At 42.4% G+C, this 13,250-nt stretch overlaps 1 protein-coding gene across 1 annotated transcript in view; it reads right to left on the bottom strand.

Moving 5' to 3' along the window:
* Nucleotides 1-5,937: 5,937 nt before the first annotated feature.
* Nucleotides 5,938-13,250, bottom strand: part of LOC130876384 (alpha-fetoprotein-like) — a 40,014-nt gene continuing 32,701 nt past the window's right edge. The window contains exons 13-14 of the mRNA XM_057772894.1: nucleotides 12,401-12,533; nucleotides 5,938-6,006 (exon numbers count right to left, since the gene is read on the bottom strand). Coding sequence (XP_057628877.1) covers nucleotides 5,938-6,006; nucleotides 12,401-12,533 — 202 coding nt within the window. The remainder of the gene's footprint in view (nucleotides 6,007-12,400; nucleotides 12,534-13,250) is intronic.

Raw genomic sequence — 13,250 nt, 5'->3', positions numbered from 1 at the left:
AAGAATTGATCATTTTTTTCAACTCCTAGTATCAGAGCTGTCTGTCCTTTTGGAATAAAATGATTTTGGACTCTGTCAAGAAAGCTAAACTCAGGACTGGAGAGATGGCTACGCGGGTAGGAGCCCTGATTACTCTTCCAGAAGACCCGGGTTCAGTTCCCCAGGACCCTTGTGGTCACTTACAGCCATCGACTACTCATCCAGTCCTAGAGGATCTGACACCCACCTCTGTGGGCACTGCACACACATGGTGGACAGACATACACTTAAAAATAAATTAAATTAAAAAATAAAACCTTAAACTCTGATTCTGTCAACTGGGGCTTTTCATTTGTGCCCCGACACACACTTCTACTGATCAGTTCCAAGCTAGTTTTACGTGTCTTAAAAGTTGGTAAATAAATATATCATGGACATAGACTGTTCTACAGAAGGTAGAACACGATTTGACCTCAAATACCTAGTTGTTGCTGCTGATTGCTGTAGATAAAGCCGAGCTGCTGTAGCTGAGCTAGGAGGGGGCATCATAGCGTCCTTGCTGCTGAGTAAGACACACCCTCGAGGTACTCACACATCTGCTAAGCCCACTTGGGAAAAAATATTATGAGATTTACTTGTAAACTATTCATTAATGTGGACTTTTAGTCAATATTCTTCTGTTCCCTACCTACTTCTATTTGAATTCCTTATCTTAAACTGTTCAGTTATGTCACCTGTACTAAGGTAAGGTTGACACTATCAACATCAAATTGTGAAGCAGTTATAAGAGTAAGCTATTCGTTCCCAGTATCCCTGGACCCTGAACTGGGTGACAGTGTAGGAATTCTGTGGCATTTCTGTCCCAGGAAGTCTCCCTCGTTGATTGAAACCAAGTCTATGTATCTCTAAAGCTTTGCCTGTTGATCAAGAAAGACACAGTTTCATCGCACGAAAAATAGACCAAAAGAACAAAGTATACTGAAAACACACCAGGTATGGTGGTGTATCCTTGTGACCCTACCACTCAGGAGTCTAGGCCAGAAGATTACTATGAATTCAGGCCAGCTTGGATTACATAGTGAATTCCAGGTGCCAGAGTAAGGCCCTCTCTCAAAACACACACACTCTGTGTGTGTGTGTGTGTGTCTGTGTGTGTGTGTCTGTGTGTGTGTGGTCTACAAAGTGCATACAAAACTCAGCAAGTCTTGCATAGAAAAAGAAAGTAGGGAAACACAGCAGAGAAATTACAAGTAGCTACTAAGTGTATGCAAAGTATTGTATCTAACTGTATTCCTCGTTCAGGTCAGGAGAAAGAAACTGTGCAGTAACCAAGGCAGAGTTTAGCATGAAGATTTATTAAGCTACAATAGGGCAGCAACAATAAGGATGGGAAGAGAACTCACCTGGCAAACGAGCCCCACACAGCCTGTCTTGAGTATTTGTGCAGGTGGGAGAAAATGTAGACACGATGATTTTGACTAAGGATCCAGCCTACACTTGTTTCCAGGTTATACCACCACTGACGGAAACAAACGCTGGAGAAGCAGCCCAGGTAGAGACAGAGAAAGCTGCAGCTCGTTGGCTGCCAGCATTGGAGGAGAAACACCTGGATGCAGACAGGGTGTTGGAAAAATCCTGTCTCCAGGGTCTGGGCAGGCATCAAAGACTGAAATGGTTTTCTAGCGCCCTCTGCTGACGTTATAGAATATTGTCCACAATGGAAAGAAAAAAGCAGCCTACCCTAAACACACACACACACACACACACACACACACACGGTTTGCACAGGCTTTTTTGTGACAATTAAAACTGACATATCAGCGCAACAAAGTCCTTGATAGCAAAGATTAAACTGCTCAACAAATAGTGATGATGTGTACTGCAAACGGATTTTTTTTTTACCTTGAACACAAGTTATATGTAAAGTTTACTCTATAATTCTACTTGTAAGATATTATATGAACATCAGAGATACAAAGGCATTTTTCAAAATTGTTTATTACACTGTTTATCCTTAAAAAAGAAAGTAATAAAACTAAATGTTCAAAAACGGGAAAAATGATTTAAAAGGCAAGAAATATTTGCTCAGAATGTTACAGCCATTAAAATTATATTTTAATAAAAGAGTTAAAGTCTCCTTATGAATATAATATATTGTAAAATACTCATCCATTAGGTTCATGGAGGGGTATTTCCTTTTATGTTTGCACGCTAATATTGCACATCCACTCACAAACCAAAAACAAGTTATGTATAGAATACAGAATTATCTGTAATTCTGTTTCTCTAATTTTTATGCTTATTATTACACAATGAGGTATTAATTTTCCCATCAGGAAAGAGAAAATACATTACATGAAAGTTACCCACAAAGAGCAGGAAGTACATGCAAGAATAGATTCCTACTAGATGCAAAATATTTTTAATTAATTACTAAAATAAGACATTGGCCTTACCTTTGCGTGGTTTAAAACATCTTTCCTATCTGTCCTCCTTAATCTTCATGCAAGTCAGCTGGACGTAATGACTGCTTTTTATTTTTAATGGCAAAGCAATTATAAACGTATGGTATTTGATGCGGTGTTGTAGGTTAGGATGTGGAATGATTGAATCGGGCAACTAAATCACATGGCTTGCTTATCACGTCTCCAAGATGAGAACATTTAAACAGCCCCTCTTTGATCAACTAGAAATTCCAAAAAACAGAGCAAAGTGAGTGATTCCTGAGATTGATAACGGAGTCGTTGAGGTTTATTGAAAGCCCCCCTGGGTCACCTCCTTATGTGTATGAGGTCTGAGCAGCCCGTGGGGAAAGCCTTTTAGGTCCCACACTGAGCCTTTCTACGAGAAGCCAGGGGACTCTCCTCTCTGAAAGCAGCTATCTGGATGCTCCATCGATGCTGGATGCTTGTCTTAAAAGAGTATTTCTAGACCTCCGACGAGCCTTCAAAGACCAGTTCTTAACAGAATAGCTTGAATGTAACTTCAAAAAGACCCTAAGCCAGAAACCCTGTTAGAACCACTCCTGGGTTCGTGATCTTCAGAAACTTTGTGACCTGAATGTCTGCTGTGTGTCTAAATGCTGACATTGTTACATAGCCCTAGATTACTAATGCATTTCTAAGGCCAAATCGTTTTCAGTTATTTTTGCATAATGAAAGACCACAAACTTTGCCAAAATAGTTTTTCCTTGTTTTAGGTGATCCAAATATTTAATTGTCAGTTACATGTTAATTAAAATTAATTGCTAGATATCATACTAGGGTTATGAATCATAGACTCTTTGCATTTATCATTGTACTTTTTATACTTCATATCATGTCTTGAACATAGGATGTGCTCAATAAAACAAATAAATGACTCATGAATTAGTTAATCGTCTAAAATATTCTTTCTAGCAGGCTGACCCTGAACTCGTGATCCTCCTGCCTCTGCCTCCTTCAGCAAATCCTACCAGTGTGCACCACCACAACCCATCTAAAATAGTCTTATAAACTCTACTATGCAAGCATCACTTTGTTCACAAGTCTGATCTGGAGCTAGAAAGTTTGCTATATTTTTTACTTAACATCAACACCCCCCCCCTCCAAAAAAAGCCCTCCCAAAATATATTTTATTAGCTCAGGACTTTGAAATATTCTGTTGGCCAGCATTACTGTGGAATCTAGTTGCGGGCTATGTTGATCTGAGAACAGGAGGGCATTCAATTTGAGGCAGCTGGTGAAGGAGACACAGCAGGTGTAAGCACTAGGTTGAAGTATGTACATGGGAAGCACATGGTAGGATGTAATCAGTAAGGCAAAATCCTTCACTGACATCCATGTGTTCACTCAATAGCATCTAATACTAGGTAGGCTGAGCCACTGACATAAATATTTGATCAACAAAACCTGAGATTTCACAAAACTAGTACCATTTGCCTTTTTCCTTACATGGCTTTATATCTATTTATTAGTGTATTGATCATATAATCTCACGGGGAAATTATTCTTTGAATCCCATTTCACTTATGAGGAAAGTAAGCCTTGAAAAGGCTAGGAAATAGACTAGGGTCTTGCTCAGAAGAAATAGATGGAAGCTGAACTCATGGCTAGTAGGGTGGATGTTAAGAGTTGTGGTCTAGGAGACTGGTTCCTGGACCCTGCTCAGGCATCAGCATCTAAGGATGCTGAAATGCATCGTATAAAATGGACAATTAGCATGTAACTTCCAGCCTCCCCATGTTTCCTCTCTAGCTCACTTACAACTAGAGATTATTCACTAAGATAATAGAAATGATAATTAATTTACTAGGACAATGTAAATGATAGGTAATTTACTAGGATAATGATAAGCAAATAAATGATAAATGATAAACAAATAGCTATTATACTATATTGTTTAGGGACTAATGACAAGGAAAGACACCTGCACCTGTTTGGTATGGTAATACTGAGGTGTCCTTACTCCACTTTCAGCCTTAATTCACAGGAGCGGGATTTGCATAGGGACGCCTGTTAGCTACTTCATTGGACAGCTGTCTATGAGAGCAATGTGAGTAACACATGTAAAAGCTGGTGCTTTGCATAAGAAGTGTTGAGGAAAAGTATCTACTATATCTAAATTAGCACACAACATGGGCATCCCTCCTCCAGGGCAGCCTTATCTTCCACTAAGCCCGATTGCCCACACCTATTTACCTTTGTCTTCCAGCCAGTCAGACTGGCCAAGGCGGTGGCTCAGGGCGCAAAGCGCTTGCTTTGAAAGCGTGAGGGCCTGAGTTCAGATCCCCAGCTACGCTCGGAAAGCCAGATGCGATGGTGCACATCTGCAATCCCTGGGCTCCTGTGGCAAGAGGGGAAGTGGAGAATCTTGAGACTCTCATGGGCAAGCCAGTCTAGTGTGCATTGTGGCAAACAAGGCAAACCGTGACAGCCAACCCCTGAGCTTTTCCTACTGCCACACACCTGCCATGGCATTCCATGTCCCTACACTCAAACACACACACACACACACACACACACAAGGCTAAAAACCCAATACAGAAACCCAAAGGTTGCTCACATTTTCTGAAGCCTTCACTACTTGCCCAGTGGTTGAAGCCATTCTTGTTGTCTAGTTCTTAGCAAAGCTCTGTCCTTCAGTGACCTTTCCTGGTCTCTGTGACAGTGGGTGGTGTCAAAACAATTCATTTACTTAATAAGCACTAAACTATTACTGTTTGTTTTATTACATAAAAGAATCATAGAAAAAAATTAAAAGCCCAATTATAAGTCCTTTCATCACTTTCAGTGGAATTTCCAGAGAAAAAAGTAGTCACTCGATAATGCTCAAATGAATACAAATATATTAGGATCCATTTGCTGGCAACATCATCATGACATTACATATAGACTAGGAACCAGAACCCATTCAGGAAGGTAATTTCATTAGCATCTTCCCCTCAGTTCATCAACAGTAATTCCCAGAAGTGGTACAGACAGCTCCGTGTTGACCTTTAAGTCTTCACTGTGGGGACCCAGCAGCCAGTTCCCAGACAGATGTGGCTGCACATTAAATTGGCTGAAGACCTTGAGTGCTCTTTGAGTTTCTTCTCTGTCACTGCTCTTTCATTTTTTTTAATATTTATTTATTTATTATTTGTACAGCATTCCTTCCATGTGTGCCTGCAAGCCAGAAGGGGGCACCAAGTCTCATTATAGATGGCTGTGAGCCACCATGTGGTTGCTGGGAATTGAACTCAGGACCTCTGGAAGAGCAGTCAGTGCTCTTAACCACTGAGCCATCTCTCCAGCCCCATCTGCCACTGCTCTTGAGAAGCAAAACTTGTGGTGGTGGAGTTCTGAGGGGCCAGTCTGGGAGTCAATATGCCATTTGTTAATGGGAAAGGAAAGATGGTGTGGACTGGCCAGCGTTCTGCTCCAACACTGGGCCGACGAGAAACCACTTGGTCAACTGTTATCTTCCATGTTGGTGATCCTACATCGGCACTCTCTGGGATGAGTCGGCCTCTAAGAGAGACTGGCACTTCCTGATCAGTTGGGGTCCCTAGGGAAAAATGAACAGGCATACCTCTGATTGGGAAAGAGAAGTCAAACTACTATGGTCCTGGTCCCTAACCAGAAAAATCTTTGCACTCCTCTCTTTGTTGGATGCCTGAGGCAGCTCCATTATGCCCCTTCCTGCAGGTATCAGACTGACCAACAGTCCCCATCTCTTAACTAAGACTCAGTTAATCGTAAGTCCTTTCTCTCTTTCAGGGAATCAGATCTGAAATATTTTCGTCTCTTCTCAAGACCAGCAGGCTCTTTTGCTGCAGGATAATGCACACATACAAGCAGACAAACTCATATACACATACACCCACATGCACAAATACACATAGCACACACATATCCATACATGAGCTGTATCGCATCCCTTCACCCCTGGCATTCCTTGGGAAGATGCTAAGAGTGCATTAATTCAGTCCCTCCTCCTGGCCTCAAACATCATCACACTCTATCAGCCTCTTTTCAGGCTTGCTTTGACAAACCCCTTGGGACTTTAAGAAACTCCTCCTCCTCCTCCAATAATCTGGAAGTTTTTACATCAATTTTCATGGGAAATTACTGCATGAGCTTAACCCAAGACTGTTGTGGGATCTCCTTTAGCAGCCGCCCTTTAGATACGGGCCCATTTTGGGTGTGGTTGGAGGTACTATAAGTGCAGACAAAAAACATGCATGGCTTCTCCTTCCCTCCTGCCCCCTCCGCTGTATTTGTTTCCCAGTTTCCAGTGCACACAGAAGATCGCAGATCTCTACCATACCATGAGTTTTGTCTCCAAATAAATAAACCTTTGCTATACTCCATTCCAGGCTATTGTGGAACTCTTTAATATGCCTATATTTTAGTGCCCAATGTGGGACTCGAACCCATGACCCCGAGATTTAGAGTCATCCGCTACCAACTGAGCTAACAAGACCTTATTTGATTGTCATTTCTCAGAAGCTAATAGCAACAGAAGTCTGTTCTGCACCTACCTTTTCTGACATCATTTGTCCCTAAAATGTAATTGTTATGATAACCAGCAATATGCAAATAAGTCTCTTGCTAAGATAAGGTTGGAGGAAAGCATTCAGGAAAACCATTTTATTTGTTTGTCTGCGGTGTTGTGGATTAAAGCCATGGCTGTGGGCTACGCAAATGCTCCCTCAGGAAGCTATACAGCTATGTCCTGAGCCCGGAAAAGCAGTGAAAACATGAAGAAGGCCCTGGAATGGGAACCACACGGCCCAAGATGCAGCCCACACAAGGCTTTGTGTGCCTGCTCACTAGCACTTCCAACCACAGAGTTGGGAAGGTTAAGACAAGAGGATCACTGTGAACTCCAGGCTGGCCTTGGCTACATAGTGAGTTCCAAGCCAGCCTGAGCTCTGGGATGACACCCTTTCTAAAAATAAATTTAAAAATTAAAAAAATAGCTCCTGTGATAGAATGGAGGACAGGAGGGAGAGGGATCTCTTCCTCACCCTGCCAGGATTTCCCGTCCTCGGCCTCTGAAGCTAGGCCTGCTGCAGACCACTAAGCACACCAACACTAGCATTTATGATGAGCACCTGTCTCCCCTTTCAACTCCTTGAGACATGGTTACAGTCCTTCTTCATTCTGTACACTCCCACACAGTTTGGAGTGGGATGCTCTTCACTTAGCCTTGCAAGTGCTGGAGTTTATAAGCATCAGTCTGACTTCCCAGAGTCCCAAAGTTCCCAGTGTCCTCTCGATAAGCTTGTTCTCATTTAGGTTAGACATGGTCTAACCCTATAAGTAACAATGAAAGAATTTCTGCTGGCAGACCAGCAAAGGTACTGTGCAAATATGTGGAAGAAATAATCTTTGAAAAATGCCACGGCCAGCTGGCCCCCAGGAACCTAAGGCAGGAGGACTACGAGTTCAAGGCCTGTCTGAGAAACTTGGTGAGACCCTGAATAAAAACTTTTAAAAACAAAACAGAGCTTGGAAGTGGTAAAGCACTTGCCTATCATGTGTGAAGCCCTAAATTCAATCTCTCTCTCTCTCTCTCTCTCTCTCTCTCTCTCTCTCTCTCTCTCTCTCTCTCTCTCTGTGTGTGTGTGTGTGTGTGTGTATGTATGTGTGTGTGGCTTTCACCCAGGTATTCATCCTGAAAAAAATCCACAAATGTTCATCCTGACACATAAGTTTAGAAAATATTGATCAGAAAACACTGATGATAACTTATGTTGGAGAGGATGTGGAGTAAAGGGAACACTCCTGCATTGCTGGTTGCAGTGCAAACTGGTACAGCCTCTTTGGATATCAGTATGGCTATTTCTCAGAAAATTAGGAAACAACCTTCCTCAAGACCCAATAATACCACTTTTCGGTATATACCCAAAGGATGCTCAATTGTACCACAAGGACCTGTGCTCAACTATGTTCATAGCAGCATTGTTTGTCATAGATAAAATCTATAAACAACCTAAATGCCCCTCAACTGAAGAATAGATAAGGAAAATGTGGTACATTTACACAGTGGAGTACTACACAGCAGAAAAAAAGACATCTTGAAATTTGCTGGCAAATGGATGAATCTAGAAAACATCTAGTGAAGTAACTCAGACCCAGAAAGACAAATATCAAATGTATTCACTAACAAGTGACTTTTAGACATAAAGCAAAAAAAAAAAAAAAAAAAAACCCAGCCTACAAATCACAATCCCAGAGAATCTAGACAACAAAGAGGATCCTAAGAGAGATATACATTGATCTAATCTACATGGGAAGTAGAAAAAGACAAGATCTCCTGAGTAAATTGGGAGCATGGGGACCATGGGAGAGGGTAAGAAGGGAAGGGGAGAAGAAGGGAGGGGAACAGAGAAAAAATACATAGTTCAATAAAAAACAATTATAAAAGAGAAAATACTGATCAGAAAACCTGAAATGACCGAGGAAGAGCCAGCATGAGAAAATAAAGTACTTCCATTTGCCCAGGAATGCATGAAGAAGATGCCCACTGAAGCCAGGCAAGAGTAGGGTCTAAGTTTAACTCAGTCCAAACTGAAAGACAATGCAACATTCTAGTGCAGAAACTATGTAAGTCAAAACTTGAGTTACTAAAACGGTGTGATAAAAGTAGATGCTTTATGCTTTGTTTATGAGCATGGAAAAGGGCAACCACATGCTCTCAGAAAGGATGGGATATCAGGGAACTATAATTCAGACTCATAAAACCAGATGTGGCATGATTTTGTGCGGTTAATGGCAGACTACCAAAGAGACATGACTTCACTCAATGGCGGCAGCTGTAATGTCTCTTTTGAGAGATAGCAGGGGAGAAATAGCTGAACCTCAGCAGCCTGGCCTGCCACTGTGAACAGGATTTCCAGGAAACATGCCTTCGGATAGGCTACTTTAGTAGTGGCCTGTTAGCCGAGGGCATACATGTTACGGTTACAAAGCAGGTTCTTTCTTCCAGGCAACGTGGGAGGAATGACTTCCTTCTCTTCCCTCCTCCATGATCTCCACCCTTACAACATGGAAAGGATGCCTGTAAGTAAGGACGTTTAGACGTGTTCATTAAGTTTAGGGGAATCATTAGTTGCTCAGTAAAGTTGAAAAAGCAAAAACTTGAATATAACCAATTCGTGGACTAATAGTACTTAAACTGAGAGAGACAGACAGACAGACAGAAAGAGATAGACTACAGGTGTAGGTATAGTAAGTGTAGTTATACTATATTAATTAAGTGATGATAATATTTCCTTAAATTGCTCCAAGATTATAATCACAAGGGGATGAAAAGACTTCAAATGATTTGTCTCTTAGAAATGGGGAATTGCCCTGCTCCTCTTCATTTGTTATAAACCACATCATGCATTACTTCATTTTTAAACTTGTGTAATTAATCAAAAGAAACTGGGGCCAGTAAGTCAATGTGACCTGATCAATAAATATTTAGCTAATTCTCTTGCTTAATCAGATCATCATTTTATCTTCATAATTACAGCATGCAATTGCAGTAACCGACAGTAGACTCACTAAGCTGGGAAGACTCAGCACTTACATAGAATCTAGACTGCCAACATCGTTGCTTCTTTCTGCATTAACTCGTGTGAAGCCACATCTCAGAGCAAAAATTAATCTTTCTTATTAACTTCACATTGATCAGCAACCACGTTTCATGACAACTCTGCTAACTCTGTTAACTTTGCTCAAGTCTCACAATCAGTGACTGGAGAAACAGCTGGGCAGTAGTTTCCCTTCCACACTGCAGGGCTGACATGATTAGACTTAAGAATCTCTGCCAAGAGAACGTTCTCCTTGTGCCTGCTAACGACTGTAGTCCTGTTGCTTCCTGAACTCTGAAGTCTCCTTCCTTGGGCTGTCTAGATTCGACCTGGGGTGCGGATAGATAGGGAGAGGTTCTACACACTTGGCTGTTTCATCTTCATCACGAAAAATGGGCCAGCTCCCGAACTGTCTTATCTCCGTGTTTTGTTTTCTCGCCACTGGCTCTGGCTGGTCTCCTCTTAGAATTTTCTTTGGCTATGGGGTCACATCTGTCCTGTCTAAAAGTTCTTTCCCCTCTCACGGCCCAGAGGAAGAACAGCCAGTCTCAAGCTCTCCCACTTTCTCTTTAAGCAGGCAGAACAGGTTTACCTAACTGGTGGCCACAGTCTCAGGAAACAAAGGAAATGCCTTCCACCAGGTGTTGGCGGCAGTCAGCTCTCATAACCTCCTCAGGGGGCTGGGCCGAGCCCTCTCCTGGAATCTCAGCTCCAGGAAGACCAGGACATCCCAACATTCTATTTATTCTTTGTCGCTAGTCAAACCTAGAATCTGTCTACCAACATAGAAGCCAGAGGTATAAACTTCTAAAGAAAAGGCTTCAAAATATTCTCATTGTTGATTTCGACCTTTTTAAAACAAATCTCTTTGTGCATTACAAGGTTTGTTTAAAACATTTTCTAGTCTTAAATAATCATCTTTAATATTCTCCGAATTCTCTCATTTTCTTTCCAGTGTTGTTTTCCAGTGGTTTCTTCTCTATTTCTACAGCTACCCTTGGTTCTGGCTTCTCACCCAAAGCCAGACCTATAGAAATATTGGGAGAGGGAGAAGGTAAATGTCCACCTTCACAGTTTTACTTTATGTGAAAGCTATACACATTAAATTTAAATTTTTATCTTTTCCCAAGCTTAGAATGGCTGTGCTATCCCAACAGTTCGCATTCAGCCACCCAAGGAAGGTGAATAGTGTCGCTAAGCTCTGCTGTGTGGCACTCGTATTAAATGAATGTTTAACTTTTTTTTATTTATTTTTTTTTTTGGTTTTTCGAGACAGGGTTTCTTGAATGTTTAACTTTTATTCCAACTTAGATCGGATCCATCAGGACAGAACCTCATTGTTGAGAGGGATCTGTTAGATGACTTGCTGGAGGCATAAAGTTCAAAGAAATGGCAGAAGGGAGCCACGGTGAGTAATCAAAGCCATAATGAAGGTTATTATCTTTGAAAATATTTCAGAGAGCATTGCTAAATGTAGCCCCAGCCTGGCCAGCCCCAGCCTGCCTTGCTCAATGTAGAGGGGCCTGTTTTTTAATGACTTAGTCACATGCCCCTGCACAGACCCTATTACCTAGCATATCTACCTCCCAGTCAAGTTCGCAGACAAGCTGTGCCTCCTGCTCTCCCGCATGGACTCCTCCTCGCTGAGACTTTCTGCGAATTTGTGGAGTCACATCCTATGGCATGCTAGGCAGCTTAGGTTGCACAACTTTACAGTCCTGTGAAAAATCACATCCATAACTAAATACAGGGACACTAATTATAGAAAAATGGTCTCATGATGATGAGTTTAGCATGTGTGTGTGTGTGTAACATGTGTGTGGGTTTAGCATGTGTGTGAGAGTTTAGCGTGTGTGTGTGTGTATGAGTGTGTGTGCATGCACCTGAACATACTCTGGCCCCGTCTTTCCTCTTGTGTTCCTCAGCCACTGTGTTCATGAAGTTCTGTCCATGGAGGAAATAGAATCCTCAGCTCATGCTCTCAAACAACAGCAAGGAATTCTTCCTGATTGTGCCCCAGAAATTTCTACGGGGCAAAAAACTCACAATTTTTTCTAACATGTTTTAACTGTCTTTTTTTTTAATTTCCAATTTTTAAATGACTCTGTCTCTACCACTAGACTAGGCCTTCAATCCCTCCTCCCACTCGTGCCTGTAAGCATCCCCTCCCCTCTGGCACCGTAGTTGTTGTGCCTAATTCTATTTTTGTCTGTGTCTCCTAATTTCTCCAAACATACATAACTATTAAGATACCCAGAGCCCAGGCATTGCATGGTCAGTCACTCCTACACATCTAGTCCTCGAGCAGAGGGAATGGGTTTCCTTTGCGGCAACACTCAGCGTCTTCTGTTGTTTACTCAAGAGACGGGATACCTCTTCCTGAAAGCACGTTTCCCGCTTTTCTGCGTGGCAGCACATCTCCACCAACTGTGTGAACTCCGCGCCAATGGCCTGGAATGCATCTTCTGCCATTTGTGGCTTCTGCTTCACGAGGTTACTGAGGAGCCTAAAGCGGAAATAAGGGGGTTTGGGAGGGAGGTTAGCACCTGAGTTGGCAAGGCCAGGCTGTCTTACTGGCTTAGATCCACGTTCATGTGGTTAATGACAAGACCTGTAAGTGAGTCTGAAGATTCAGTGGCTTGCCTGGCATCTCCGAATTCCCTCATGGATGACCCTCTCACAGCTAGCAAGAGAGTTTCAGCCACCATGTTTTCTTTCCTCTCTCCCTCTCTCCCTCCCTCCCTCCCTCCCTCCTTCTCTTTCTCCTTCCCTTCCTTTCTTTTCTGCTTTATGACAAGAGAGATTTAACCACTAGAAAAATGAGAACAAAGAATAAGTAACAGGCGGCTGGGAATGTGACTCAGCCCGGAAGAGAGTTTGCTGCAAAACATGAGAATCTAAGTTTAGGTCTCAGCATCCACCTAAAAAGCCAGTTTGGCCCCTGTCGCTTGCTTATAACACCGGCACTGTGGGATTGGTGGGGACAGGAGGGTCACGGGGGTGGGGTACGGCTGCCAGCCTGGATCCTGGTTCAGTGAGAGACACTGCTTCAGAGGAATTAGACAGAACATGACAGAGCAGGATACCCAGTGTCGTCCTCTGGCCTCTGGACACGCCCACACACATGCATATACCACATGTGCGCATGTGCGAGTGCTCACACACATGTACATGTAAAGAAAGAATTGGGACATGTGCATTAGTCAATATTATACTACTTATC

The sequence above is a fragment of the Chionomys nivalis genome, chromosome 6 (assembly GCF_950005125.1).
Source record: "Chionomys nivalis chromosome 6, mChiNiv1.1, whole genome shotgun sequence".
Taxonomy (NCBI): Eukaryota; Metazoa; Chordata; class Mammalia; order Rodentia; family Cricetidae; genus Chionomys; species Chionomys nivalis.
This window is presented reverse-complemented; position numbering and strand designations above follow the sequence as displayed.